Here is a 26,638-nt window from a genome sequence, read left to right on the forward strand (position 1 = left end):
CTGAGTTTATGGTGAATCGACAACCTCAATATAAAATTCTTAAAGCGACTCCCACAATCTGTCCCCCCCAAACCACTTGTACCTTCGGATAGCTGCTTTAAATTCAAGATCTGTCCTGGGGTCCGTTCGGCAGGGGATGCAGTTATTGTCATAAAAACAACTTTTAATCTTGCAGCGCTGTGTCTAACGGCCGGGGCTTACATTAGTGTATGCATTAGGCTGGCACACCCTCTCTGTCCTTCCTCCCCACCCTCCTCATCATTAGGAATGCTCCAGGCAGATTGCTTCCTATTCGCCACCTGTGTGCATAATGAACATGGGCTGGATCGTTAAAGGGTTTGGCTACTTTATAGTAAAATTGCTCAGTGTACAGTATTAGTAACTGTACTCACTGTATATACTGACAGCAGCTCCCTGTTTACCTCAGAGCTAATATCAGACTCCCCTCCTCCAGGCTGTGCTGCCCTGCTCTGTGGTGTTTTGGTCCATAAGATTGCTTACATGGTGGAGCATGTGACCATGCCCCACCCCCCAGTGTCCACCACTGAGCCTGTATATGTCTATGGAGGACACAGGGGACAGGGCCTGGTCACATGCTCCTCCATGTCAGCCATTTTATCGACTGAAACAAAACAGAGCAGGGCAGCCCAGCCTGGAGGAGAGGAGTCTGATTTAAGCTCTATGAGGTACACAGGGAGCTGCTGTCAGTATATACAGTGAGTACACTTACTAATACTTTGTACTAACTTATTTTACTATAAAGTGGCCAACCCCTTTAAGACACCTGTGCAAAGCTCAAACAGCAGTAAATGTTTCTGGATCATTCCTAATGATGAGAAGGGGGGGAGGAAGGACGGAGAGGTGGTGCCAGCCTAATGCATATACAAATGTAAGCCCCAGCCGTTAGACCCAGGGCTGCAGGATTAAAAGTTGTTTTTATGACAATAACTGCATCCCCTGCCGAACGGACCCCAGGACAGATCTTAGATTAAAAGCAGCTATCTGATGGTACAAGTGGTATGGGGGGGACAGATTGTGGGTACAGAGTCGCTTTAAGCTTTCATTGTGTACATTTCATATCTACCTGTGCTGTAGTCCTCGCCCCCTCCTTAAAGTCATCAGAATGAGATGCTCTAAATCCAGATTCATTCTCTGTGTTGCAGACATGGTTGGGCAGTGATGTTGCCATAACCCCATCTGCTCTTACTGCGTCTGCACCACAGAAGATGAATCCAGGCCTGCAGAGCGGTCCATTCCAATGACATTATGGAGGGGACAGGGACTATGGCGCTGATGTAGGCGGGGGGATGGGTTGCGACAGCCATACAGCCCCGGCCAGGTGACATTGTCCATCAATGATAAAACACATTTTTGAAAGAAAAGCGAGCAAAGACATGGGTTATACGCCTAAATGTGAAATATGTAGAAATGTTTAAAATAATGGCCGTATTTAATAACAACGTCCGTTGTTTGCACAACAGTCATATTAGAGCACACTTACCTATCTGCCTCCTGTGGTGACGTCAGTATCTTGCCAATCTGTCCCACTGTGTGGCCACATCTGGGAACTGTTGTGATGCTGCAGGCCTGCCCAGCCAATTAGAGTACAGCCGCAAAATCGCAATGTCACCACAACAGGTTCCCGGGAGCAGCTTCACAATGGGGTGAACTGGTAAGCCAAGGAGGTAGGTGTGCGTTATTATTTTTAAACAACCAATTCCTGAGCATATTACAGAAAAGGCCCCTGCCCAGAATACCCCTTTAAGCATCTAAACCTGGGACTTATCTGGTATAAGCAACACATTGTTAAATATAAGAACTTCAATTAAAAACATATATGAGCTAATTCATGTCATGGATGGAAAATGTGTACCTTGTTTACCCCATGTGACCATATCTCACAAATGTACAATCTATAAACATAGCACTTACTGTCTCTGGGCTGGAAAATTTGCTTGATATGTGGAAATTGATCAGATTTTCACCCACAATTATATAGGAAACACCATATCCATCATCAGCAACCTAAAAATGAAATATATCAGTAGATTATTGGGAAGAACTTTTGAAGCTTGTGTCTATACTCATCATCAGTCTTCTGGTGTCAAGAGTCAAACATGTCAGTGACCTCCAGCTTTGTAGAGAAACTGATATGCTATATTAGTACAAAACACAAAAATGCTTGATATTTGTTACTTTTTTAAACACATAATGATAAAAATATATAAACCGTATTATTATTGGGTGACTTACTGGTCCAAAGCCACCGCCACTTGAGACATTTTCTGGATACTTGTCCAGTTGGAAAAGGTGAACCTGTTGCTGAGGTGTCTGGCTTGTTGAGAGTCGCCATGGCTCTGACAGAACCTAAAGCAATGAAATGTGCCACCATTACTTCCTGACACACCCCTTCCACAGGGAGAATGCCCAGACCCAGTTGTCAATTTATTCGTAACTATTCAGGAATAAAAACAACATGCCGAGTTCTAAGAAAGGAGCTCTAAGAGTAAACCAAAGCTCCATTCTATAAGCTAATCATATGTATATGGATATCATAAGGAAAGGCCTTCCATTTTTCACAGTGTATTCACAGAGCATTATGTGGTTGCTCATTCAAAAAGGGACCATGCCATACTACATTTCCATCACAATCATAGAAACACCACCAGGTTTAGATATATGTTTTATATAGGATAGATATATATGTTTATCCCACGCAGGTTTCCATTCAGTTATTATAGATTTGCCAACCACATCTGCTGGAAGTTTGTTCCAAGTTCGTTCTACTACCCTTTCAGTAAAAAAATATTTTCTCGGGTCCCTTGTGACATCTTCTTTGAATTTTAAGTGTACCTGTCACGAATTCTAGGAACGACATTCAATCAATTTCCTGCCAGGAATTTGGGTATCTATGGAGACAACCACATTGAGTTGGTCTCCTTGGATACCGGACATTCCAGATGCAAATGGGATTGTTCAATATGACAGGTACACTTTAAGAAGATATCCAATTAGCCCCCTCCTGCCGCTGCACAGTAAATTTACGTCTCTGCAGCCTATGGCCTGGTGCTGCAGCAACGTGAATTTACTGCAGAGGATGACACAGGCGTATCACTGATAGCCGCGGACCTGCCGGAACTCTCAGCACCGAAGCCGCGCTCCGGTGCTGAGAGTTAACCCTTTAGATACTGCGGTCAGCAAGACCGCAGTATCTATAGGGCTCTGGAGAGACAATTCTCCCTCTACAGAGGGAGAATTGTCTACCCGGTGTGCATCGGGGCTTTGTGAACTGATCGCAGAGCCCCGATGGTAGCCATAGATTTCGGTTTCTAGCTACGGAGGCCTGGCGGGGGACAGGAGGGAAGGCAGGACGCGGGCCGGGCGCACGGCCGTGCGCTCTGCCCTCTCCCTTCTCTCCCTTGTCGCTGTCAAAAGATTATGACAGTGACAGGGGACAGCAGAGAGGGGGCAGACACAGGAGACATCAACTGTGGGATCATTATGATAAGCATCCATAGTCAGGCAGATGAAGAAGACATTGTACCTTATGTCAAATCACAACCTAGGCATTGAGGCATCAATGATCCCAGGTCGTGAAAGTGTTAAACTAACACCTTTCCATAATGCTTTGTTAGGGGGATACAGACATCATAACAAAGTGCAGTTTTCACTTTGGCAGACCTGTCAACATATTATATTGTCAATTTCTGGCAAGATAAATTGCTGGCATGTAATACTTAATGTCAGACTTGTAAAAAGGCTATGCAAACGCTGATGGTTTCTCATTTTCTGCCTCACATTGAGCCCTGTAAAAGGGCCCTTACTAATGATGGGCTTGTGGCACTCAGAGGGCCAGTTGTAATTAAATATTAAACAATGGTTATCTTGATAAGGCCCATTTAAATACACATATCACTGAGAAATAATAAGAAACTCCAATCATATGCCAGATTCTGACAGTCTTGTCTTACTTCTTTAAGAAAAGGTGAATCCACTCCCAGGTACTTGGACACAACATATAGACAGAAGAGGTGACGATCGATTCCTGCCCCAGTCATGGCCAGACGGTACATCTGCTGATGTTTCTCGGCTGCTAACTTGAATAACTTAACTCTGCTTTCAGTCTGTAATAAAAATAAAAAAATAGCATAGACTTAAGAATGTTACTTTTACAATTCCCATTATGTCTAAACAACTAAAGCTTAAGCTTCGGCTATCCTGGTCTGATGGAAATTGTACTTTTGCAACAGCTCAATAGGCTGCAAACAGTGTCGGACTGAGGCATCTGGGGCCAACCAGAAGAAATGAACCTGGGGGCCCACCAATGAAGAACCAATAACACACAACATATCAGTCAGTGTCAATGCAGATTCTAAAGCTGAGGATCCACCGGAGGATTCTCCGGTCCTCTGGTGGGCTAGTCCATCATTGGCTGCAGGTTCCCCAATCCCTGATCTAAGACAATTGGAATAAAGTTGAGAAAAAGAACCTTGAAAGAATAAAGATGAACCATAGAATAACATATTTATATATTTAAAAAAAAAAGTGTTATAGCGCTAAAATACTTACAGTTTCCTTGGGATTTGTCATGGCCATAACAAATTCACTGGACTCAACAGTACATGAGCGCACTGTCTCAGTCCTGCCTTCTCTGAACAATCTTGTCATGGAGGCCTCATAAGTCAGACAGAACTTGCCTTTATCCTAAAGTAATAATAGCATCCATAGTCAGGCAGATGAAGAAGACATTGTACCTTAAATCACTATTTAAATGTCACATAAGAGTTTATATGTAGTTCACTAAAGGCACAACTCACCCGGAAGTGAGCCAGCTGAAGTGCCAGCTGAACAAAGGCATCAGGGCTTGTTCTAGTTTTCTTGATGAGGCCTTTTCCAAAATTGTCGAAGGGGAATGAATGAAAGTCAACATCATCTGCAAGGGCTTTGGCAACAGTCAAGGAACTTTCAATCACATTTTGGCACTATAAAAGTAAGCACAAGGATAAGTGTGAGCCAGAGGATAGCACTGACAAAAGATTACAACAATTACAATACATACAAAGTGGACCTTGAAGAATAAAAAAAAAAAAAGGTAATTATTTCTCATCACAAATGTTTTCCCTTCACTGTCAGTGAAACAGTTTACTGGAAAGCAGCTAAAATCGTTGGGACTGATTACTAGGTTTAGACTGAAGCCAAGTGTTATTGCAGTTTATTTTAAATCTATCATCCCATCAGGACAACCCTATCGTTTCATGGGGCATATAGAGACGTTCATAGAAAGGATCCACGGCTGTGGACCTGGGATTAGGAATCAAAAGCCACTAACAAGCAGAAGCTGTCAATCTGATGGACTCATGAAGACAATCCTTTTTCATATGCCATATTAAGGCACATGAGCATAGGCAAAGGACAGCTTTCACTCTAGAAGACCAAGCCTATGTATATTTTAGAGGTTTATTAAACCATTTGAATGGCCACCATGAAATACAACAATTTCTTTGTGGTGGTCACTGCAGGGGAAATGAACAACCAACAGCAGATTTACACCATAGAATCAAATGCTTTGGGGCTTGATCTGCAGGGGAGTTGTCACTTTTAAAATTTTGACATTTCAAAAGTTTTGATCAGTCAGGGTGATTGGTGTTATGAACCAGACCCCAGCTGATTAAAACTTTTGAGTTGTCTCTACAAGAGGTCAAATTAATTATTAGAGTGATAATGTTCATTTAAAGGGGTCTGTGATGAGACAACCTTAAACTTATCAGAAAACTATTTTCAAATAACCAATTGAAGCATTAAAGCTTTAATTGCTTTAATCGGTTTTCATATGAATAGGCCGGAGCGGGGATGCTGGTGCCAAAGTCCTTATTTTGAACCGAGGCTCAGTTCCCATGCATGGTGCCGGTCTATTCCCGGGCAACACCCCTGCCTGAAGCACTGAAGGCAGGCTGGCCTGCCTGCAGTGTGATAAAACGGCCTCCCCTCTGTGACGCCTCTCCATTACAATTAATGGAGCTGCGTCACAGAAGGGAGATCATCATACTGGGGGCAGGCGGGCTGGGGCCTGTGAATAGACTAGCACTGTGCACAGGAACTGGTCCACCTCCAGCTATATTCAGGACCACCTCCAGCTATATTCAGGACCACCTCCATCTACATTCAAGATCTCCTCCACTACATTCTTTGTTGGGAAAGCGTCTTGTGCCTAAGAAATGCATGCAGATTACCCTGAAAACTGTACTGTAATCTACATACCTCTCTATTGCTCAACCTCAAAAAGCCTCCACAAAGCAGACAAAGAAAGAGATTGAGAGCTGACAGTGAATACAGGTGGTGGAGAGGGAGGAGGGTTTTAGGGACTATTTTCTGAACCTGTGGCTGGCTGTGATGGGTGTAGTAGTTTTACGACTGCTGGAGGGTCAGAGGTTTGGGTCCCGGCTAGATAACACAGTATATGATCGAAGCATTTAGGAGAATTTGTCCTATGACATTGATAAAAATTGGAATTGTAGAAGTTGGATACTGAAAATCTAGAGTAGATTTTTTTTAGTAACTTATTACTCTGACAGCAGATCAGGAAGACATAAAGGAAATGTTGCATTACTTATATTATATAATAATATAGATATGTAATTGCTTTGACCTCTTCTGGGATTTCCCATTGCAGTCTGGCTGGAGCAGGAATGCCGGGGTGGACATCTCCCTTGCAATGGCCATCTTCTTCATACCCAAGGTCGAACTTATCAGTCGAAATGACGTACTGCAAATAATCAAATCCAAGCATGTAGATAGGTAGTGATAGCATGAAGATTAGAAAGATACTAAAAATAAAATCTACTTGATGACAAACCATAATGGAATAGGGTTTTTTGGAAGAAAGCTAAGTTCCTACCCTAGCACCTTATTGGTAAGATGCCAACAATGTCATGTTTTATGCAACATTTAGAGATTAGTGAAGAAGCAAACATTGAGTCTCACTTTATAAAATCAATGGAGAATATAATTTTTTGATTATTATAATAGACTGATTTGTGCAGTAGTTAGAATTAATGTCCTTTGTATTCTGTCATATACTAATACTATAGAAGAACAACTTACCTCCCACAGATGACCCACAATGGGGGCATCGGCCCAGGAATGCTCACAGTTCAAGCCCAACTTTCCATTCTTGAAAACAATACAAGTTACTGTTTTATCAAACCACCTAGAACAGATGACATATTGCTATTAACAAAGGTTCCCCATTCACTAAATCACTGGAAAGGAAATGCTGTACCATATTCATTTATAATTGTAAAGGCAATCGGTAAGTAAAGGTTATTGTTTTCAACCACCCACTTCCTGACCACATAGAAAAATGTCCTGCCCGGAGGCCCAGAGTATAAATGTAAAAAGTGATAATAATCTAATTCTATGAAGATTTTCTAGTCATTATACTAAATGTAAAGTGTGAAGGGAGAGAAATATTTGAATAGGGTTGTGCAGTGTGGTTCTATAGAGATTGTATACCGCCACACAGATAGCCACTTGCTAGAGGTAGCAAATACTAAGCATTGCACAACCCCCATGAAATTATCATGCAAGGGATGCCAATGGTCCTATCACCGAAATGTATTGAGGTGAAAATATTAGATTGCACTAAAATATAGTACCTGCTTTAATATACCAACAAAGAAACAAACTTCAACAATAGAATAGTGGTCCAAAATGTTTTGAATATTTACTTGGCCATTAATAGTCCATCATGATATAAAGGTGACCAATTTAATACAGTAAGGAACCCAACCTCATATTTCCCATACAAAAAAGGCATGGTTCACAACACATTTCACCCACTATGATGAAGGATTCATCAGATGACTAGAAAATGAAAAGACACCTAATAATACAAAGCTAAACCAAGGCCAAAAGTAGATGAAAAATTGGCCAAAGCGGGTTAGTAATAGTAAAGGGAACAATACTCAGGCTCTCAGGAGCCATTTACCCCTTAATTTCTATAACAACAAAGAACTAGGTCAATGGTGAATGAGCACAGATCCATTCATGGCTTCTCACTCTCGCTATCAGATTGGGATCCTGAGTGGGGAGCCAGCTTTATTCCATTAGCATGAACTTATAAATAAAATGGAAATAATTGTCCAAAACACCCAGCAGTTTCTTTAAGCTAACCTCATGCTCTTGGCTTAAACGTGAATTGCCTTAATACCAAACTCTTTCCTGTTGTACGGTTAACAAGCATAAACACAGCTGCTCCCTGACTCAGTATACTGTATCTGAGGAGACATCTACGTAGTGTCTTATATTAATAATGAGGACTTATCGATCTCCTGAAAACCAAGCTTACTTTTTCAACCAAACAAAAACATAATAATAACAATAATCCACACTACCTGTCATAGCATTTTCCGTGTAGGAGAGACTTGGCATATTTGTCAAGGGAGTTGACTGGGTCTTCCTTGTTGTATCCTTGCTCTGTGTCATCAAGAGTTACAAAGAAAGCTGCTTTCTCAACAGCATCTAGGCTAAGCTTGTTCTTTCCATTGCCAAAGTAATCTTTACGAGCCTTAGCCCATGGCACTCTGCAAGGTACAAAGAATTTCATGAGAAACAATGGAACCGTACAATGCTACTCTTACCATGACTTTACACAATGGAATTGTGCCATACCTGTCTCCTGCAGTGAGTGAGGCCAGTCTTTCCTCTCCGGGCTGTGGTTCTGACTTATCATCAATAATTCGCTGCATCTGCTGTTCAATCTCTCTTGGCTTCAATAACCTTCCATCATGATACAGCCACACCTTAAAGTAGCGTCCCTTATGGTAGACAACAATGTGTTTGCTGTCCTTGACATGTTGAAGGGTGTCTGAAATGGTCAGAAGTTTGCAATAAAGACAAAGTTATGACGTTCAGTCTCAACTTACACCCCTACTGCAGGACCATAGCAGTGAGTGGACCTACTGACCACTGGGCTGATAACTTGATATTCAAGGACATGGTTAAGGAAAGGGTTGTGAATGAGGAGCTAATTGCTTATTTTCAGGGTTAAGCCTATGCAGGAGGAAACAAACCATATGTTTTATTAGGTTTAGATTTTCTGGCCTGTAGGCACTTTAAATAGACCTACGTATACAGGAAGTTACTTGCACCAGATTTTCTGGTTGGGTAAGCAGAAAATTATTTTTATTCCTGAAACAGTTAGTTTGACTTAGGCTGAAGTCACATCACTTTGCATCAGTGCATTTCTGGTATTCATGGTAAAAATGCCAAAAAGGTATGCCGGTGTATACCACTGTGTACTGACAGCTGCCTCATTGATTTTGGGCTAAATATGGTAAAGTGGTGACTACGTTAGGTATGTTTATTTATTGATGGACAAATCTATCAAACATGGTGTAAAGTGAAACTGGCTCAGTTGCCCCTAGCAACCAATCAGATTCCACCTTTCATTCCTCACAGAAACTTTGGAAAATGAAAGATTGGTTGCTAGGGGCAACTAAGTCAATGTCACTTTACACCATGTTTGATAAATCTCCCCCTGTTTATTTATTTTGGCATACTACACTTTTGAGTCTCATAAAAAGAGTGGGCCTATTAGAATGGACTATATTGGACCCATTGAATGTAATGGGCCAGCTGTCAGTACACTGTTGTATATGCTGGAATACCTTTTTGGCAGGTTTCACCATGTATACCAGCAATGCACTATAACAAAGTGATGTGAACCAAATCTTACATAAGGGGCCTAGTTTATGAAGGAGCAAAATTACCATAAGAGCAAGCTGTACTGCTGCCTCATATACAGAGTAAGGCTGGGTTCACACACAGTATTTATGCTCAGTATTTAGGTCTTTATATTGCAACCAAAACCAGGAGTGGATAGAAAACACAGATCACCTATGTTCACACACTGTTGAAATTTAGTGGATGGCTGTCATTTAATGGTAAATAACTGGGGTTATTTTAAAACTTCGGACGTTGTTATGACATAATGGCCATTATTTGTCATAAAATTACGGCCATCCACTAAACTTCCACTCCTGGTCTTCAACATGTTGAAAGACAAACATCTGAGCAAAAATACTGTGTGTGTGAACTGAGCAAAAATACTGTGTGTGAACATAGCCTAACGCCCTATTACATGGGGTGGCTGGTAGAGCAAATGAGCGCTGTCAGCGCTTGTTTGCTCCTCGTTCCCCTACTCGCTACCAACGCTATTACAGGTGCAGGAGTTGCGGAGGGGGGGGGGCTGCCCGGGTGATCGCTAGATCGTAGCATATAGCGGCGGCAGCAGATTGCTGCTAACACAGTCGTTTGTCTTTCAACATGTTGAAAGACAAACGACTGCAACGATCAGCCGACATCGCTCATGTCGGCTGATCGTTGCCTTCTATTACACAGAATGATTATCGTCCATAACGGCCGATATCAGCCGAATACGGCCGATAATCGTTCCGTGTAATAGGGCCTTAATACTAATTCCAACTAATTCCTGGTCAGATTACATGTAAGAGATATACCTCTTCTAGGACAATAAACCTACAAATTCTGGGCATAGGAGAGGTACATCTATAGTAAAGGGTTCATCCTATTGAGGTCATCTTACTGGGGTGGGATGGTACACACTACTTGATTAAATGGTATGCTAAAAACCTCTGAATTTTTATAGCAGTCTTGCAATTTTAAACTATTATAGATATACTTTAGCAAGTTCTAATGGATGTGCTGGATACTTTTTTTTTAATTTCACATTGACAAGTCAAAATTTTCCTTTGGTTGGGGTTTGGATGTTCACCTTCCCCCTGAGCATGGCTAAAGCCCCTATTCCACAGGCCGACGGAGAGGAGCAAACAAGCGCTGTCAGCGCTCTTATGCTCCTTATTCCCTGCTCGCTACCACTGCTAATACACGCAGCGGCAGGGAGCGGGTGAGTCTGGGAGGGGCCGCGGGGAGCTGCCTGGGTGATCGCTAAATTGTCCGGGCAGCCCATAGAGGATAGTGGCGGTCTGTTGCCGCCGCTCCTGTTCCACAGAGCGACGGCAGCAGATTACTGCTATATCAGTTGCTTGTTTTTCAACATGTTTGAAAAACAAATGACTGCAACGATCAGCCGACATGAACAATGTCGGCTGATCATTGCCTTCTATTCCATGGGACAATTATTGTCCGTAATGGCCGATAATCGTTCCGTGGAATAGGGCCTTTAATCTATGAAGCTGACTACAATGAGACAGAGCAGTCAGCTGTGGAGCCCCTCTAGTGACTGGTGATGGTCTGAACACCCAAACCCCAACCAATCAATCCATACGACTTGTCTGTGTGACATCATTTTTTAAATTTATTTATTTTTAAGTATGCTTTAAGTATACATCTTAATTATGAATTTATACAAAAGCACATTAACAATCCACACACCACAAACCATGGATTAAAGAGCAGATAGCAATTAGGGTAAATTACACAAAAGACTAAAATGACAACTTTCAGCTACATTGCTTTTAGTAAAGTTATTGAACATGCAAGGAGAGGAGGCCAAGAGGTTATTAGCAAGAAGAAAGATAAAGTGTAGATAGGCAATAAATTGGTAAAAATTGTGAGGCAAAAGCATTTGGTGGCATCTAGAATACAACCCTAGGGTATGTTCACACTGAGTAAAACAGGCGGAATTCCGCGGTGCTCTGTGTACCATAGCCCGTCTATGGGAGAGCGTGCGTTTCTCCACTGCCGCGGCTCTCCGCTCACAGAAGTGACACGTCACTTCTTTGAGCGGAGAGGGGAGCAAACCCTCTCATTCACTCACTGTAGGACACTTAGCACAGCAGGATTCCGCCATATTTGCTCAGTGTGAACATACTCTTAGTTATTTATTCACCACAGTAATATAGTAAGCCTGCTCTCAGAGTGAACCATTTACAAACAAGACCTTGGGAGGCCCAAGAAAGATTGGCTTCTGCTTTCTATAAACACTCTGCCGTGTACATATATATTCACATAGGCAGTGCGTATATACACATAGGCAGTGTGTGTCCAGCATGTGGTCTTACGTCCATCCTATAAGGGAAATCTGGAGGGGAGTAGGGGGAATAGTTAGCCTAACATAAAGAGATTGTAAAATTAGATACTCCAAAGGGGAGATTTATCAAACTGGCTCAGTTGCCCCTAGCAACCAATCAGATTCCTCTTTTCAATGAAAGGTGGAATCTGATTGGTTGCTAGGGGCAACTGAGCCAGTTTCACTTAACACCATGTTTGATAAATCCCCCCCCCCCCCCCCCCACATGTATATATATTTAGATATTGCTGGAGTTACAGAGGAAACAGCCTATTCTCACCTACCAGACTTCTTTTGTCACTTCTTTGGGACCCCCACTGAATGCTCTGGCCACTACCTCTGAGACGGACTTGTCTTGTCAGGGACAGCCTGCTCGGCCAATCATTGGGTATAGCACAGTCCTAATTCATTTAGTGATTGGCTGAGCAGGCTGTCATTGCCGAGATGGGTCTGTCCTAGAAGTAGCGGCCAGAGCATTCTGAAGCCAGGAGAAGCCAGAGGGAGCATGGTAGGCGAGAATAGGCTGCTTATTATTTTTCCCTCACCTGCAGCAATATCTTATAAAAATATGAATACCTTTAAGGAAGGAAGCCAGAAACAACAATGTAAAATTTACTAAGAAATTTGTCTTCTATGCTAACTCCAGCCTTGGGAAAATCTCGCAACATGGGATGATATAAGAAGACATCATAGGATGAGTGGCCAGGTAAATAAAGACCATAAAAATAGGATTTCCCGAGTTGGTTTCAGAGGGAAAATTTTCTAAAATAACACAAAAGAAATAGTGGTGCTCTCATCAGTTTGTAAATGGTTCATTCTGGTGTTAGATTCAATTTTTTACTTTGTTTTGTGACAGGCGACATAAAATCATTGCCAACGTGCGTGTGTTAAAGTGTTGCTGCACATGCGCTAAAATTGTGATGACTAACAACACGGAAGACAGGACCAAGGCTGTACCTGTCTCAACGCCTGGTAAACGGCTAGTATTGAACAGTCGTTCATACTGGTAGGAGCACATTGGAATGGTATTATTAATCATAAGCTGAAAGGTAAAATAAGGGGTGAAAACAAATGAGGGAAGGGAATGGAAAAGCCAATAATACCAGAACAAGGATAAAGTAAAATTCACATACACGTAATACAAAACACAAGAGAGGACCCAGATGAACCTAGGATGGAAATACCAAAATATAGGAGAGGAATCGCCAAGCAGCTTTCTAGGTGAGGAAACACCAAGGTATCTGATGAAATATTATCTGTGAAACCAAGAAGAGAACTCAACTGGTTTTATCCATCAAGGTAGTCCTGGAAGCCTGGCAGAAACCAGTGCATCTGGCGCCATGAATTAACATGAATAAAATCTAGTGCCAATACAGTGAGCAGATGCCAGCTCCCATTGATTCCCACCAATCTTCAGTAAGGGTCTTTAGGTCAGATTCATAATACAATGTTTTTGAAAACAAATCCGATTGGTGCGCTTTGAAGTCATCACAACCAGGAAGTCTCACAGCTAATATTTGATAGATAGCAGGGATTGGTACTATGGCCATGGGCAGCTCTTACCTGTCTCTTCTCCGGGTATACGAGAAGTATTAAACAGTCTTTCCCACTGAGCTGAGCATAACGGAACTGTGGACCCCATCAGTTGAATCTATACCACATAGCCAAATGGTGTGCCGAATGGGCAATAAATAGAAGTATGAAACACATATCATCATACAAAGGGATACAATTCAATAAGGCACAGCATTCTGTTTTCTTCTTAAGGGCTTGTATGTTATACTGCCATTATTAGTAAGAGCCTATTGATCATCAGTTCATTTAAAGGGGTTATCCAGCGAAAAACTTTTTCTTTCAAATCAACAGGTTTCAGAAAAATATAAAGATTTGTATTTTATTTCTATTTAAAAATCTCAAGTCTTCCCATACTTATCAGCTGCTGTATGTCATGCAGGAAATGTTGTTTTCTTTTCATTCTAACACAGTGCTCTTTGCTGACATCTCTGGCTGAGACAGGAACTGTCCAAACCAGTAGCAAATCCCCATAGAAAACCTCTCCTCGCTCTTTTATTTACTTTGGCAGTGCCCTGTAGTGAAACCGTATTGGGACTCATTAATGTATTGAAATCATTAATAGAGTACCCCAGGTACAGCTGCCCCTGGGGCCCCACATGATCCTTCTTTTCTTGGATACCCACTCTATTCCTCCCACAATCAGACCATTAGCTTGACTACTATTTATACACGCAAAAATAGTGTTAGCCAGATACTGGAAAACTTGTAACCTCCCTCCGGAAAATGAGTATATCATCATCTTTCCATTTTGAAAAGGTTTTAGCATATGGTGCTGGCTCCACACAACCTTTTCTACGCAAGTGGGGTTTATGGATGGAATCATCATACTGTACACACGCACAATGAGCAGTTCACATATGGGCTTTGAGGACATTTACATTATATTATAATATATTATTTCTCGCTTTTCACCTTTATCTTTACTGACAAACCAGTATACTTTACACCAATTTGTTTAGGAGGTGCTACACCTAATGTAATTCTACCATGCTGAATGTATGGTACCACAATTTTATATCTATATAATATACCGAATGTTATTACTGTTGTTTCTATATTCTTTGTTAACCCATATGTTAGCTTGTTGTACAAACATGTTAACTTTACTGTTGGCACTAAAGTCAGTGCTTATAGATTTTCTCTTTTGTAATATGTTCTTAAAAAACCTAATAAAAACATTGAACCAGAAAACCTCTCCTGCTCTGAACAGTTCCTGTCTCGGACAGAGGTGGCAGCAGAGAACACTGTCAGACTGAAAAGAAAACAACATTTCCTGCAGGACATACAGCAGCTGATAAGTATGGCACGACTTGAGATTTTTAAATAGAAGTAAATTACAAATCTATATAACTTTCTGAAAGCAGTTGATTTAAATGAATTTTTCCACTTGATAACCCCTTTCAGCTTTGATTGCAGGAAATTACAGCCTGACAGAATGGAGCTTTGCTGCAGTTCCCTGTATAGCCAGGTGGTGTCACCATGTAGGGGTAAAACTCAGAGGGAACCATAATGCTACAGTAGCACTGCAGCCCCTTCATTCTCTGGATCTGTGGGAGTCCCAAAGGTCAGACCCCCACAGATCATAACTTGGTTATTTGCCATTACATTATAAATCAGATAGATGGATACATTTGGTGTAGATTGGGAGAATTTCCTAGCATATACACCAAAGAAATTTAAAGAGGCTCTGTCAGTAGGTTTATGGTGTCCTATCTAAGAGTAGCATAAACTAGTGACAGAGAAGCTGAACAGAATGATATATCACTTACATTGTTCTGTGCAGCTGATTCAGAGATATCTTCCTGAATAACATGGACAATAAGTAGTCCTTTCCATTGATGGTCCTCAATATTGATGAGAAGCACAAAAATCCGCCCACCAGATGCTAATTGGCAGTTATCTATCCAAGCTTTGTATAGGCAGTCACCTGTCAATCAGCAGCTGGAGGGTGGGTGGAGGGGTGTGGCAGGAATCCCATTCTCCTGCATATTAGGAGAACGGCTGAACAAAATGATGTAATTAATACAGCGATCTGTCCAGCATTTGTGTCACTAGTTTATGCTACCCTCATTTAAGGCAACATAGGCCTAGTAACAGGTTTCCTTTAAACATTTATGTATGCTAAAAGGTCAAATAACTTTATATATAAAAGCCCAGATAACATTTAAATGAATAACCATCATTTACACACAATAATCATTGTAATAACCAAAATCAGAATACATAGTATAACACCTACTGCCTTAGTGGAGGTCTCTCTATAGCCAAGTGCTAAATGTGCTCCTATTATCTAATACACTCCTGATTACAATATGTAGCTTGAGCCCTAAGTTTAAGACAGTGTGGTGTATGGGTTGGGGAGCTGTAATAGATTAATGCTGCTTGTGTATATATATAGTGTGTGCTTACAGCACCTGTTATATAAACATCTCATGAATAAACTGACAGGTTATAAAATATTGATGAACCATATTGTGTAGCTCCTGGGGATTTCTCTTATACAACAGAATCTATTATGTTGTTTAATACAAGTGAATTACAAGTAATATCAACATGGAGCAAAGGGTCTAGAATCGAGTATTTCTTAAAAAGATGTAAAGCTTGAGAATATATAGCATTTTTATGCAAAAAGTTAAAGGAAACCTTTATGCAGTATTTTCTGATCTAAACCTTTGCTCTTTTTAAGTTTAAGTCCAGTGGGAGGTTTAAATCAGTGAATGAAAGCTATCATAGTATGTAAACTAATACAGGGAAGCCTGTCAATCACAGATTAGGACTGCCCCCTGGACTCGTAACCTAGAATGTGCATAGATTAGGATCAATGTATAACAAGTTATTCTGACTTTCCCGACCATACAATATATCGAAGTATATTAGAGATGAACGAACATCGAGCACACTGGGGTTAGTCCGAACCCTAAAAAGAGGCATTTGATTATCGGTGGCTAAAGAAGCCATGGACTGTATCTTTTCCAGGACTCCTTAGGGCTGCATCCAACACTTCCTCAGCCACCAGTAATCAAATGGCGCACGCTTGGGTTCAAACGAGGATGAGGTTTGTTCATTACTAAAATATATGTATTAACTGCAACAGGTTCCCTTTAATTAACTTTCTTGATGCCAGAACCATGGGCCATTGGATTAGACAGCTTCTCCCTGCCCCACCGGCCTTGATTAATAGAGCTCTCTGTTTGGGCATATGAACAGATTTGTCAGGCTGGTAGGACAGTCAGAAGCCACCAGGGACCATCCAGATGACTTACAGTTCAGGCAGCATGAAAGTGATTATGGGTTCCCATTAAAGAGGTACTCCGGCTATTTTCTTTTCTTTCAAATGAACTGGTGTCATAAAGTTATATAGATTTGTAATTTACTTCTATTTAAAAACCTGAACTTTTCCAGTTCTTATCAGCTGCTGTATGTCCTGCAGTAGGTGGAGTTTTCTTTCCAGTCTGACACGGTGCTCTCTGCTGCCATCTCTGTCCATGTCAGGAACTGTTCAGGGCAGTAGCAAATCCCCATAGAAAACATCTCCTGCTCTGGACAGTTCCTGTCATGGACAGAAATGGCAGCAGAGAGCACTGTGTTTGACTGGAAAGAAAACTCCACTTCCTGCAGGACATACAGCAGCTGATAAGAACTGAAAGGCATGAGATTTTTTAAATAGAAGTAAATTACAAATCTACATAACTTTCTAAAACTAGTTGATTTGAAAGAAAGTATTTTTGTTCCCCTTTAAATGCTGAAAGGGAAAGCCTGTGAGTCTTACTTCCCTACCCTAACTGTGTGATTGACAACAATCTTTGTACATAAGAAGACCTGTCCATAACTGTGGGTGGGAAGATGGCGTTACAGGATTTTCTTTGATCCCTGATACATATGTATCTCGGAGTACATCATCTTGTTCCCTATACCATCCTGCCTCAAAACAAAGTCACTTTAAGAGGGCCCTAAAATGTTTATGCATGAAAAATGTTAATATAAACTATACTATGGATAATCACTTTAATTTGGCTTCCATAGCTGTGTCCAGGTAGAGTTACATATTGTGTAATCTTAGCTACTATGTCCCAGCTTGCTGGGAGTGGTCGTTCTGCAGCAGCTTATAGCCACAGGCTGGTAACTACTAATATAAAGGATAGAATAATTTCCCAGGTTGCTTAATACCTTATCTAAGCTATGTTTCCCAGTATTATTATAGTAACATGGAGAAATGTTTTCTTAATAAGTTAAAACAAAGCCAGTCACCCCGCTGCTATAAAACAAAACGTACCGGTTTAATTTCCTCCCTGTCCAGTTTTCTCCGGTAGAGCAGAAGTGCGTGGATTGCGTTTCCAGCTCGAGCAGCTTGTATTGTGGTTGGCAACACATAAAGGTAATCCTGAGAGGTAAAGAAAACAGGATAACGTAGTTATCAGACGCTACAAAATACAAACATTAGGGGAGTGCATCAGAATCATAGGACACCAATGTTAGGATAGGCTGCACTGCAAAGCTTTGCTAAAGGCAGAACTGCTTAAAGGAGTTATTCTGAGAAAATCTTTTTCTTTCAAATCAACTGGAACTGTCCAGAGCAGAAGCAAATCCCCACAGAAAACTTTTCCTGCTCTGGACAGTTCCTGTCTCGGCCAGAGATGTCAGCAGAGGACCGAAAAGAAAACATTTCCTGCAGGACATACAGCCGCTGATAAGTATGGGAAGACTTGAGAATTTTAAATAGAAGTAAATTATTAATCTATATAACTTTCTGGCACCAGTTGATTTGAAAGAATTTTTTTTTCACTGAATAAACCCAGTGATACTGGGTACTTTCACGCCCAAGTCTCAGCTTTTTGAGGAGAATCGAACAGAAACTCAGCTGCACACTTTGGTCCCTTCCTTCTAGTGATCCTTATTCCGCTGTCCTTTCTTTTACAAGACAGACAATAACCTGACATTACATGATAGTGGCAGGCAGTCTCTGCTACATGGCAGGTTTCACTTGTGCACTGCATGATCCTGTACAGGTTTATTAACATGAGTGACTTGGAAATGGCAAGGATCAACTATGTGGGAATTCTGCTGATGAATCAAAAAGGTAACTATGTATATAGGATAGTATGTAGGTCACTGAAAACTTGCAGCAAGTGCTCAATCTCCCTGCAGCGCCATCACAGGGGAGTTATGTCATTACAGAACCCATTCAAATAAATATTCTTTGTGTGTAATGCATGAAAGTACCGGGTCCTCCAGAGTGAATGAAGTCTTTGTCATCGCACATTCCTCTCGCTATGGGTGAATCTCCTTCTACTAACTCAAGTTCCTTACTGTAAACTGATAAAAATGATATCTTAAACTAAGTAAAAAACATTTTAATTTTAGGATCTTCAAGGTTCAATATATCAGACAGTAATGTTAGGGCCGAACCCTGTATAAATGGTTACCGACACATGATAACCATCAGAATCAACTTGATCTTGTAAAAGAATAAGACCCTAATTTCACTATATAACATATATACCTGATGAAACAGAGAAATGGTGAAGGGTGTGCAAATTTACAGTCATAAAATACTCCCAGCTACACTATGTTCCAACTGTGTACTGTTGTATTGAACTTTGGTCGCTTCATTGGAAAAGTTTTATCACATCCTTCTAGTAACAGTACAGACAAGGAGATAAGACGGCTTATAAGTAAGTCATAAATTAATCATATTTGCAAATTAACTGGAAGTCAACAATCGAGATGGGAAAGCAAATTGTTCAGAAAGTAAGTTGTTTGCATACTGTTCCACAAGGGAAGTGTAGTCATCACTGGCCTTGCACAGGAACCTGTCCCTTACTTTATTAGGCTATGTTCACACTACGTAAGCTTATTTACAACGGTCTTATTTACTACGTATAGTAGCTCACGTAGTGTTGCCCTCTATGAAATCCTGGTCGGAGTGCATACACATGGTATACATTCTGGCCGGTATTCCTAGTGGTGCCGCAAGAAACTGACATGTCAGTTCACACAATTGAGTGCAGCAGCGAATTCGGATGCGGGCCCGCATGGATGCACCTGCATCCGAATTTACTTGCAGTAAAGAGCATCCGGCCAGTACTGCAGTATCAGCCAGGAAGATCTTCTCTCACACCTGCCGTCTTACACCATGTAAACATGGCCTTAGAACTGAAACACAAATCAACCCCACCCTGCCAACCAACTATAGTAGTCTAGGCCAATATAACCAGGGAATCTGTGTTGGACCGGGCCGTGTAAAGTGGGTGACAGACCCTGAATGTTGTAGTTTGTCAGTGCCATAGCTTTTGTAAAAATGAGTCTTATTAGCCTGTAAATGTTATTAGTTGAGAAATGTGCATGAGCTATGTTCTAACCACGCACCCTCAGCTTTCTAGCAATACTATGCATAGGCAGGAAGCTGTGGCAAGTGGGTGGTCCTGAGTGACAACTACAGAGCGTTCCCCCAATGCATAGTTCTAGCATATCAACTTTTCACAAAAATTATGGCACTGAAGGTAGTGAGATAGCACTGGGTTTATGCCAGCCTCAGATTGGGCGGTATAAACCTAGGAATAGATCCCTAGATAAGTAGTAACACATTGAAAAAGCAGTCCTATCTGCAGGTAGCATGTTATAGAGCAGGGGGATACAACTACAATACAGTCAATTTATTCTTCCAATTCAGGGCTGTTATAAAATAGGTATAAAACTGTTTTTGTTTTTTTAGTCTACGGAAAACTGTCCATAAGCACACACATTATATATATAAAAAATAAATAAAAAAACAGCCAAAATTTTTTATGTTGGATTTATTTGGTCCCTTTTTCATAGACTTTAATAGAATACAGAAAAATGGCTGTGTTTTGTATCTATTTTACAGCTTTTTATAATTTCATTTTTACAGTGTGTGAATCCAGCCTAATACTATGAAGGTTGATTTAAATGAATAAATAACCAATGACACTAGACTTTTTCTAACAACCCTAGGCTGATCTTCTCATTCTCTCTTGCTCTATAACATGATGCCCACAAATTGGACTGCATTGGTAATCAATTATAAATGAACATTTATAGAATTTTTTTACTTTTCCCATTCTATAGTAGCCACTATAGTAGACTTACCATTGCATAGTAATTACTGTTGACCATGATTGGTCCCCGGCCTCTGAGGTAGATGTATTCTTCCCACCAGTCACTGACCTGGAAACACAAAGTTAGTAGAGTTAAACAACTCACTGAATGCTAGCCCTCTATTTCACTTTAGCCACATTGGATCAGACATTCTAAACATGTCTGTAAGTCTGTAAGCTCATGCATGCGAGCAGGGCCCTCACTCCTCATGTACGGATAATTATATGTATATCTCTGTAATGTCTATGTACAGTATGTATCCCTAGAATTGTAAAGTGCTGCAGAATCTGTTGGGGCTATATAAATAAAAAATATTATTATTATTACATGCACTATATCATTACCAATACTGTCAGTTCTAGCAATTATTTTAAATAATGGTTCACAACATTGCAGCAAGTTAGTTATATGTACAGGTAAGAGGCCCTTCGTATATACAGAGGGAAGAATAAGTATCAAAGTTGAGTTCATGCTGTCGCAAACCTGTTCGCCCATGGGTTTCTTGTTTGTTCCACATCAATTTGGGTAGATTCCCAACTTCCTTCCTAGGCCAACAGTGTATAAATAGCCAATATGGGGCACCCACTATCACATCGGCCTTTTTGGTGACCAATGGATCACCATACAGTAGGTCTAACAGCTGACACCCCTGATGATCAGATCAATAACCAGGATAGCTGGATTTCTGACACTGAAAACCACTTCCTTTTATCTCTGTCATTGGGATAGTTCATTGGGATAAGTATTTGCAGCAAATCTGCTGCATGTGACATCACCCTAAAAGTCTTGGATTCCAGAATAATTGATGTTACACTTCCAGAAACTTCACAGCAGTTCAGCTAAACATAGGCAGCACTGATACAATGGGAACAGTGTTTTGGAGGAAATCACAAAACCGTCATTTTTTTCAACCCACACAAGCTGTGTTTGTGCAACCAGAAGCAATAATGTAATGGACAAACTCATTCTTGATAATTTACTCATTACAGAAATGAAGATGTCTTTATAAGGCGCACCTGCTTGTGTTCGTGCCAACATCAAGTAATAAAGCCTTGAATTGCATTATATTTCACTTCTAACAATTATTGCAAACTAAGTATTGTGAAGTAACCCTGGGGGAAAGGGGGGGCTTGGGGCACGGAAGCCAGCCGGAGTCAGGGCCCAATGGCCAACCCTAAGAGCAGGGTACATTTCTGTAAATTTCCTAGAAATTGGCCATTGTTTGTGTCTGGGGTCCTTCGGCATGGCTCTGTTTGTGGAACATTTTTACAATAGACATTAGAGATGAGTGTTCGGTTCAGACATCACTAGTAGACATCTACAAAAACAGAGCTAACTAATATGACCCTACATTAAGCAAAGTTGTAAATCCAGTTTTATTCCCCAATCCCATAATGTAGGATATTTCCAGCCCCTCTTGCAGTCCAGTTTGAATGATATTCCTATACAAGCCTGGATTGTATGGAAGTGTGTATTAAGGTAATTTAAACATGACCCTTACGTAGTTTGTAGCCCACCACGATTTCAGTTTCAAGTACCACTGAAGTCTTGGTCCTAGGCTGACGGCAAAATCGCTGGCAAGACCTTCCATTCTCTGAAACTGTTCCTCATCCATCAGCGGTTTCACAGACTCAAGGTACTAGAGAGAGGAAAGATGATAGTTAAAATATTTTCATTATTTTTATCCCGCCTGACCCCAGAGACATTCAATTGTCTTCGAATTACGTCAAAGTGGCAACATTGGTTCTATACCTGTGACCATCAGCTGAATGAGTCCAATGCAATAAAGGCCATAACAAAACGGTAAGCTGTCCTGCCACATAGCTTTGGCAGAAGGCCAAAGACAATACTGGTCCAATCACATGCTGCCAAAGCAAGATATTCAAAGGGGGCAAACAGTGATGCCTCCACACTATAATTGTGTCTTCCGGGGCATAGATATATTGGAACTCAACATATCTAAGCTAAAATTGGCACAGACCTCATTTACTATGGTCCCAATGTAGTCAGTTATTGACTACTTTCTTGTAATTTTTTTTTTTTGCATGTATATGAGCATGTCCCTGCACAGAATTTGACATGTTTAAACATATCTTCAGAAAGCACCATCATAATGTAACTGCACCCCGAGTTATATGCCTTTTGAAAAAATACTATACAAAATAAGTAGCGCAGAGGACGTTGCTATTTTAAAAAACATGGTGATAACATGGTAGCTTTGCCTGCAATACCATGAAAACACATATCTAATATAGAAGCATGGGTATAACCAAGGTAGTAGGCAGAGCAGCTATTATAGTGTAGAACAACTAGCTGGACTACTATCCCACCATTAAGACTTATGCCCTATCCACAGGAGTCAGACTGCAGAACCCCCCCAGTCTTGAAAACAGGGACCCAAATCTCCCCCCAGAATGGAGCAGCAGTTTTGAGCCCTCTGCTAAGGGTGGTCATTGTGGTGTCCTATTCCATAGTTGTCTGTTACCCCTCGGAATAGAGGAAGCATTGTAATACAGTAATGATATATAGCCTTCACAAAAAGCAGCAAACAAAACTATTTTCTGAATATTAGTGTAAAAAAAGCAAAAGTAAAACCTTATGACATGCACATCAATGCTGCATCAAAATTATTGCATCTTACATAGCTAATTATACAACTAAAGGAGAGCATCACAGTTTCACTCATGTTTACTCAAGTTTAGATAAGACTTACTTTTGTAAGACATAGTTTATGTTTCTTTAAGGGGAGATAAGATCATTGGGGCTTCTCAGTACAAGGTGCATATAATAGCTTACATATAAGGTTGCTCTCACTGCAGAGGAGGTATATTTTGATGGCTGCCACCAGGCAAGTCTGGGAGGCTTATGTCATGCCAAGGGTAATGTACATATAAGGGTTATGGTAACATGGTAGCCATCACCCAGGTTCCAGCATATACCTGGCCTCGGCTATGTATAGAAAAAAATCTATATATACTGCATTGTAAGTATAAAATAGCCCAGAGGATGGATATATATATATATATATATATATATATATATATATATATATATATAAAATGGAAACAGTGGATCAAAGTATACTTCGCAAAAAATCTGCCAAGAAGCCTCAAGCCAATACTAAAAACGTCACACTCCTTTGAAGACAAGACATAATAACCCAGCGTGTTAGAGATAGTGGGGATTATTTTGAGCACTGTATAAACATTACAAACCTTTCTGGCTCTCCCCGCATTCCTAAAAGAGCACATAAAATGACAACAAATGACCCTTTTTAGGTTTTGTTTACAATATGCTTTTTTGGCATGTAACATTTGTTATGTGCTGTGGTTGATTGACTATGTATGTATACTGAGAATTCATGCTGACCTTTATCTAGAGATAAAAAAAACAGTATTTGGCCAGCTTAAAGGGAACCGGTCACCCCCCCATGCCGGGGTGAAGACCGCCCGACACCCCGCTAGAGCCCCGGATACTTACCCCATCTCGCCAAGTCTCGCTCCTGAAGCCTTTCCCTGGACGGAGATATCCTTGTCGGAAGCCCGGTGCGCTGCTGAGATGAGTCCGGCGGCCATAGAAAATGACGGCTCCATTCATTCTCTATGGGCGTCGGACTCATCTATGCAGCGCACGCCGAGCTTCCGGCAAGGATATCTCCATTCCAGGACAGGCTTCGGGAGCGGGACTTGGCGAGATGGGGTAAGGCGGCCTTCTCCCCGGCACGGGGGGGGTGACAGGTTCCCTTTAATAATTTTTAACATGTCAGGAGACGATTTGGGAAGAGGAGACTTCTTAGACTTAGGGTCCTATTACACCAAACGATTATCAGCTGAACTTTGCTGATTACCGGTCATTCCGGACGATAATTGTTTGGTGTAATAGGTCATTTTAAAAGGCAACGATCAGCCAACATGCACAATGTCGGCTGATCGTTGTGTTCTAAAAAAAAAAATAATGATAGCAACGTTCTGTTGCACATTGTTCCATGTAATAGGAGCGGGTACAGCAGACCACCGCTCTCTTCAATGAGCCACTTAGATGATCTAAGGATCGTCCGGGCAGCAGCTTCCTTGTGTAATAGCACAGACAGCGAGTGGGGAATGAGGAGGAAGCAAGTGCTCAGCTCACAGGTCATCGCTTGCTTCCTTCTCAATTTTGGGCCATGTAATACGGCCCTTACCTTTATAAGATGTTCAGAACTTTGTATTTAATAATTGCAATTAAAAACCTGAGCATGTGAACAGACACCCCTAGTATAGATCTCTGTATGCCATCTAGAAAGCATATTGCACAAGTCCAATTTTAATTAATAGGACATGTGCACTTTATACACTATGGTCATTAGAGATGAGCGAACTTCAAGCTCGGTTGGGTATGGCCAAACTTAAGCATCCAGCATTTGATTACTAGTGGTTGAAGAAGTTGGATGCAGCACCAAGGCTGCCTGGAAAACATGGATATCTAGTAACCATGTTTTCCAGGGCTCCCTAGAGCCAATACTGTAAAGTAAGCAGCCCTACTGTTTAACATGTGACTTTTTGTTGGGAGTAAATGCACTACAATAGGATTAATACTTTCATAACATAAGAACTTTTTTTTATTGGGATCAATACAAAAACTTACCCTTCTGACTGTGTCTTTAACAGCTGGCACAGGTAGATGAGGAAGAGAAGTTTGGAAACTGTAAAGCATAGGCTTTCGGCCAGAGAACAATTTCACCATCGCCTGGAAACCAAAGTACACAAACTCATTAACTCCGACACACAAATCAAGATTCCTCGAGTAGCAGGCTGTCAACTCTCACCAGTAGTCGTCTCAGATTTTATAGACAAGGGCTATTTACAATGATTGATTGGGACTCCATCTGTACAGCAGAGGGGAGGAATGAGAGCTCCTACAACTGTACATCTACTTAGTTTTTTTTTCTCTGTTCATCTAACTTAACACATTAATTCCTAAACTACATTAGTTATGCCATCCAAAAAGAAATATAACGTAGAAATCCAATTTTTAACAACTTTCCATAGCAGTATTTCACAGGGACAGATGCAAAAAAAAAACTTGTTCTTTGGCTTACATAAAAAGAAAATTGCCTATTGGTCGTGTGTCTCTCTATGTAATAAGAAATGCAGGAATGACAGCTGATTAAAGGAAGGGGCTGCACGGACATCGCTAGCCATGTCTGTGCAGCCCTGGCCGCATAATTATCAAGCTATGTAATAGGCTCCATAAGCGAGCGCCAATCTAGAAGATTCGGGCCATCTAATACGGCCATTAGAGGGTCATGTTGTTTTGGGACATTTTTTCATAGTATATTTTTTCTCATTCTGTCCAGTTTGTTTTTAAATTATACACGAATGTGTTCAGCTACTTTACCTGTCTCATAGCTCAGATTTACAAGTCAAATAGGGGAATAACCAATTCCAAGTCTGACCTAGAAGCATTCAAATATTATATTTTGTATAAACCTTCAGACTGACTCTTATGGAGGAGATCATTGGCAATTCTCCATGAATAAAAAAAGCATGGAAATTACCATAAACCTGACAATGCATTATCCCAAACAAAGTAGGACAGAAAACTGGAAGTTTGAGGTGTAGCACTATTTACAATGTCATAAACCTTATGGTCTCAGTCCAGCTGTTCTCTTGTGAGTGATACCAATTCTAGCACAGCCACCTCACAATTGAAGTCAATGGAGGCACGTGCCTAATACAATCATCTTTTTTGCTCACCTAGTCAGTTTTTTTGTGAGGTTCCTATGATCTTCAAATGTCTCATTGAAATTTCTTCCTAAGAAATGCCATGCGTTCACTGTATGGTGGCGCCTCTACACCTTTGCTGCATAATCTCCATACAATCTATCCACAAGAATGATGAATTATGATCTCTAAA

General features: G+C 40.9%; 1 protein-coding gene across 2 annotated transcripts in view; it reads right to left on the reverse strand.

The window, feature by feature from the left end:
• The window catches only part of LOC138788153 (carnitine O-palmitoyltransferase 1, liver isoform-like), a 45,634-nt gene that overhangs the window by 8,799 nt on the left and 10,197 nt on the right, over nucleotides 1-26,638 (reverse strand). Inside the window, exons 5-18 of one of the 2 annotated variants that reach the window (XM_069965756.1) lie at nucleotides 25,367-25,468; nucleotides 22,245-22,382; nucleotides 20,735-20,812; nucleotides 17,901-18,008; nucleotides 13,010-13,094; nucleotides 8,671-8,866; nucleotides 8,394-8,582; nucleotides 7,102-7,207; nucleotides 6,647-6,763; nucleotides 4,818-4,982; nucleotides 4,570-4,704; nucleotides 3,972-4,124; nucleotides 2,254-2,367; nucleotides 1,933-2,025 (exon numbers count right to left, since the gene is read on the reverse strand). In XM_069965756.1, coding sequence (XP_069821857.1) covers nucleotides 1,933-2,025; nucleotides 2,254-2,367; nucleotides 3,972-4,124; nucleotides 4,570-4,704; nucleotides 4,818-4,982; nucleotides 6,647-6,763; nucleotides 7,102-7,207; nucleotides 8,394-8,582; nucleotides 8,671-8,866; nucleotides 13,010-13,094; nucleotides 17,901-18,008; nucleotides 20,735-20,812; nucleotides 22,245-22,382; nucleotides 25,367-25,468 — 1,779 coding nt within the window. Of the gene's footprint in view, nucleotides 1-1,932; nucleotides 2,026-2,253; nucleotides 2,368-3,971; nucleotides 4,125-4,569; nucleotides 4,705-4,817; nucleotides 4,983-6,646; nucleotides 6,764-7,101; nucleotides 7,208-8,393; nucleotides 8,583-8,670; nucleotides 8,867-13,009; nucleotides 13,095-13,615; nucleotides 13,704-17,900; nucleotides 18,009-20,734; nucleotides 20,813-22,244; nucleotides 22,383-25,366; nucleotides 25,469-26,638 lie in introns of both variants that reach the window. The other variant, XM_069965755.1, reaches the window with a different exon arrangement.

This window comes from Dendropsophus ebraccatus, chromosome 4 (assembly GCF_027789765.1).
Source record: "Dendropsophus ebraccatus isolate aDenEbr1 chromosome 4, aDenEbr1.pat, whole genome shotgun sequence".
Classification (NCBI taxonomy): Eukaryota; Metazoa; Chordata; class Amphibia; order Anura; family Hylidae; genus Dendropsophus; species Dendropsophus ebraccatus.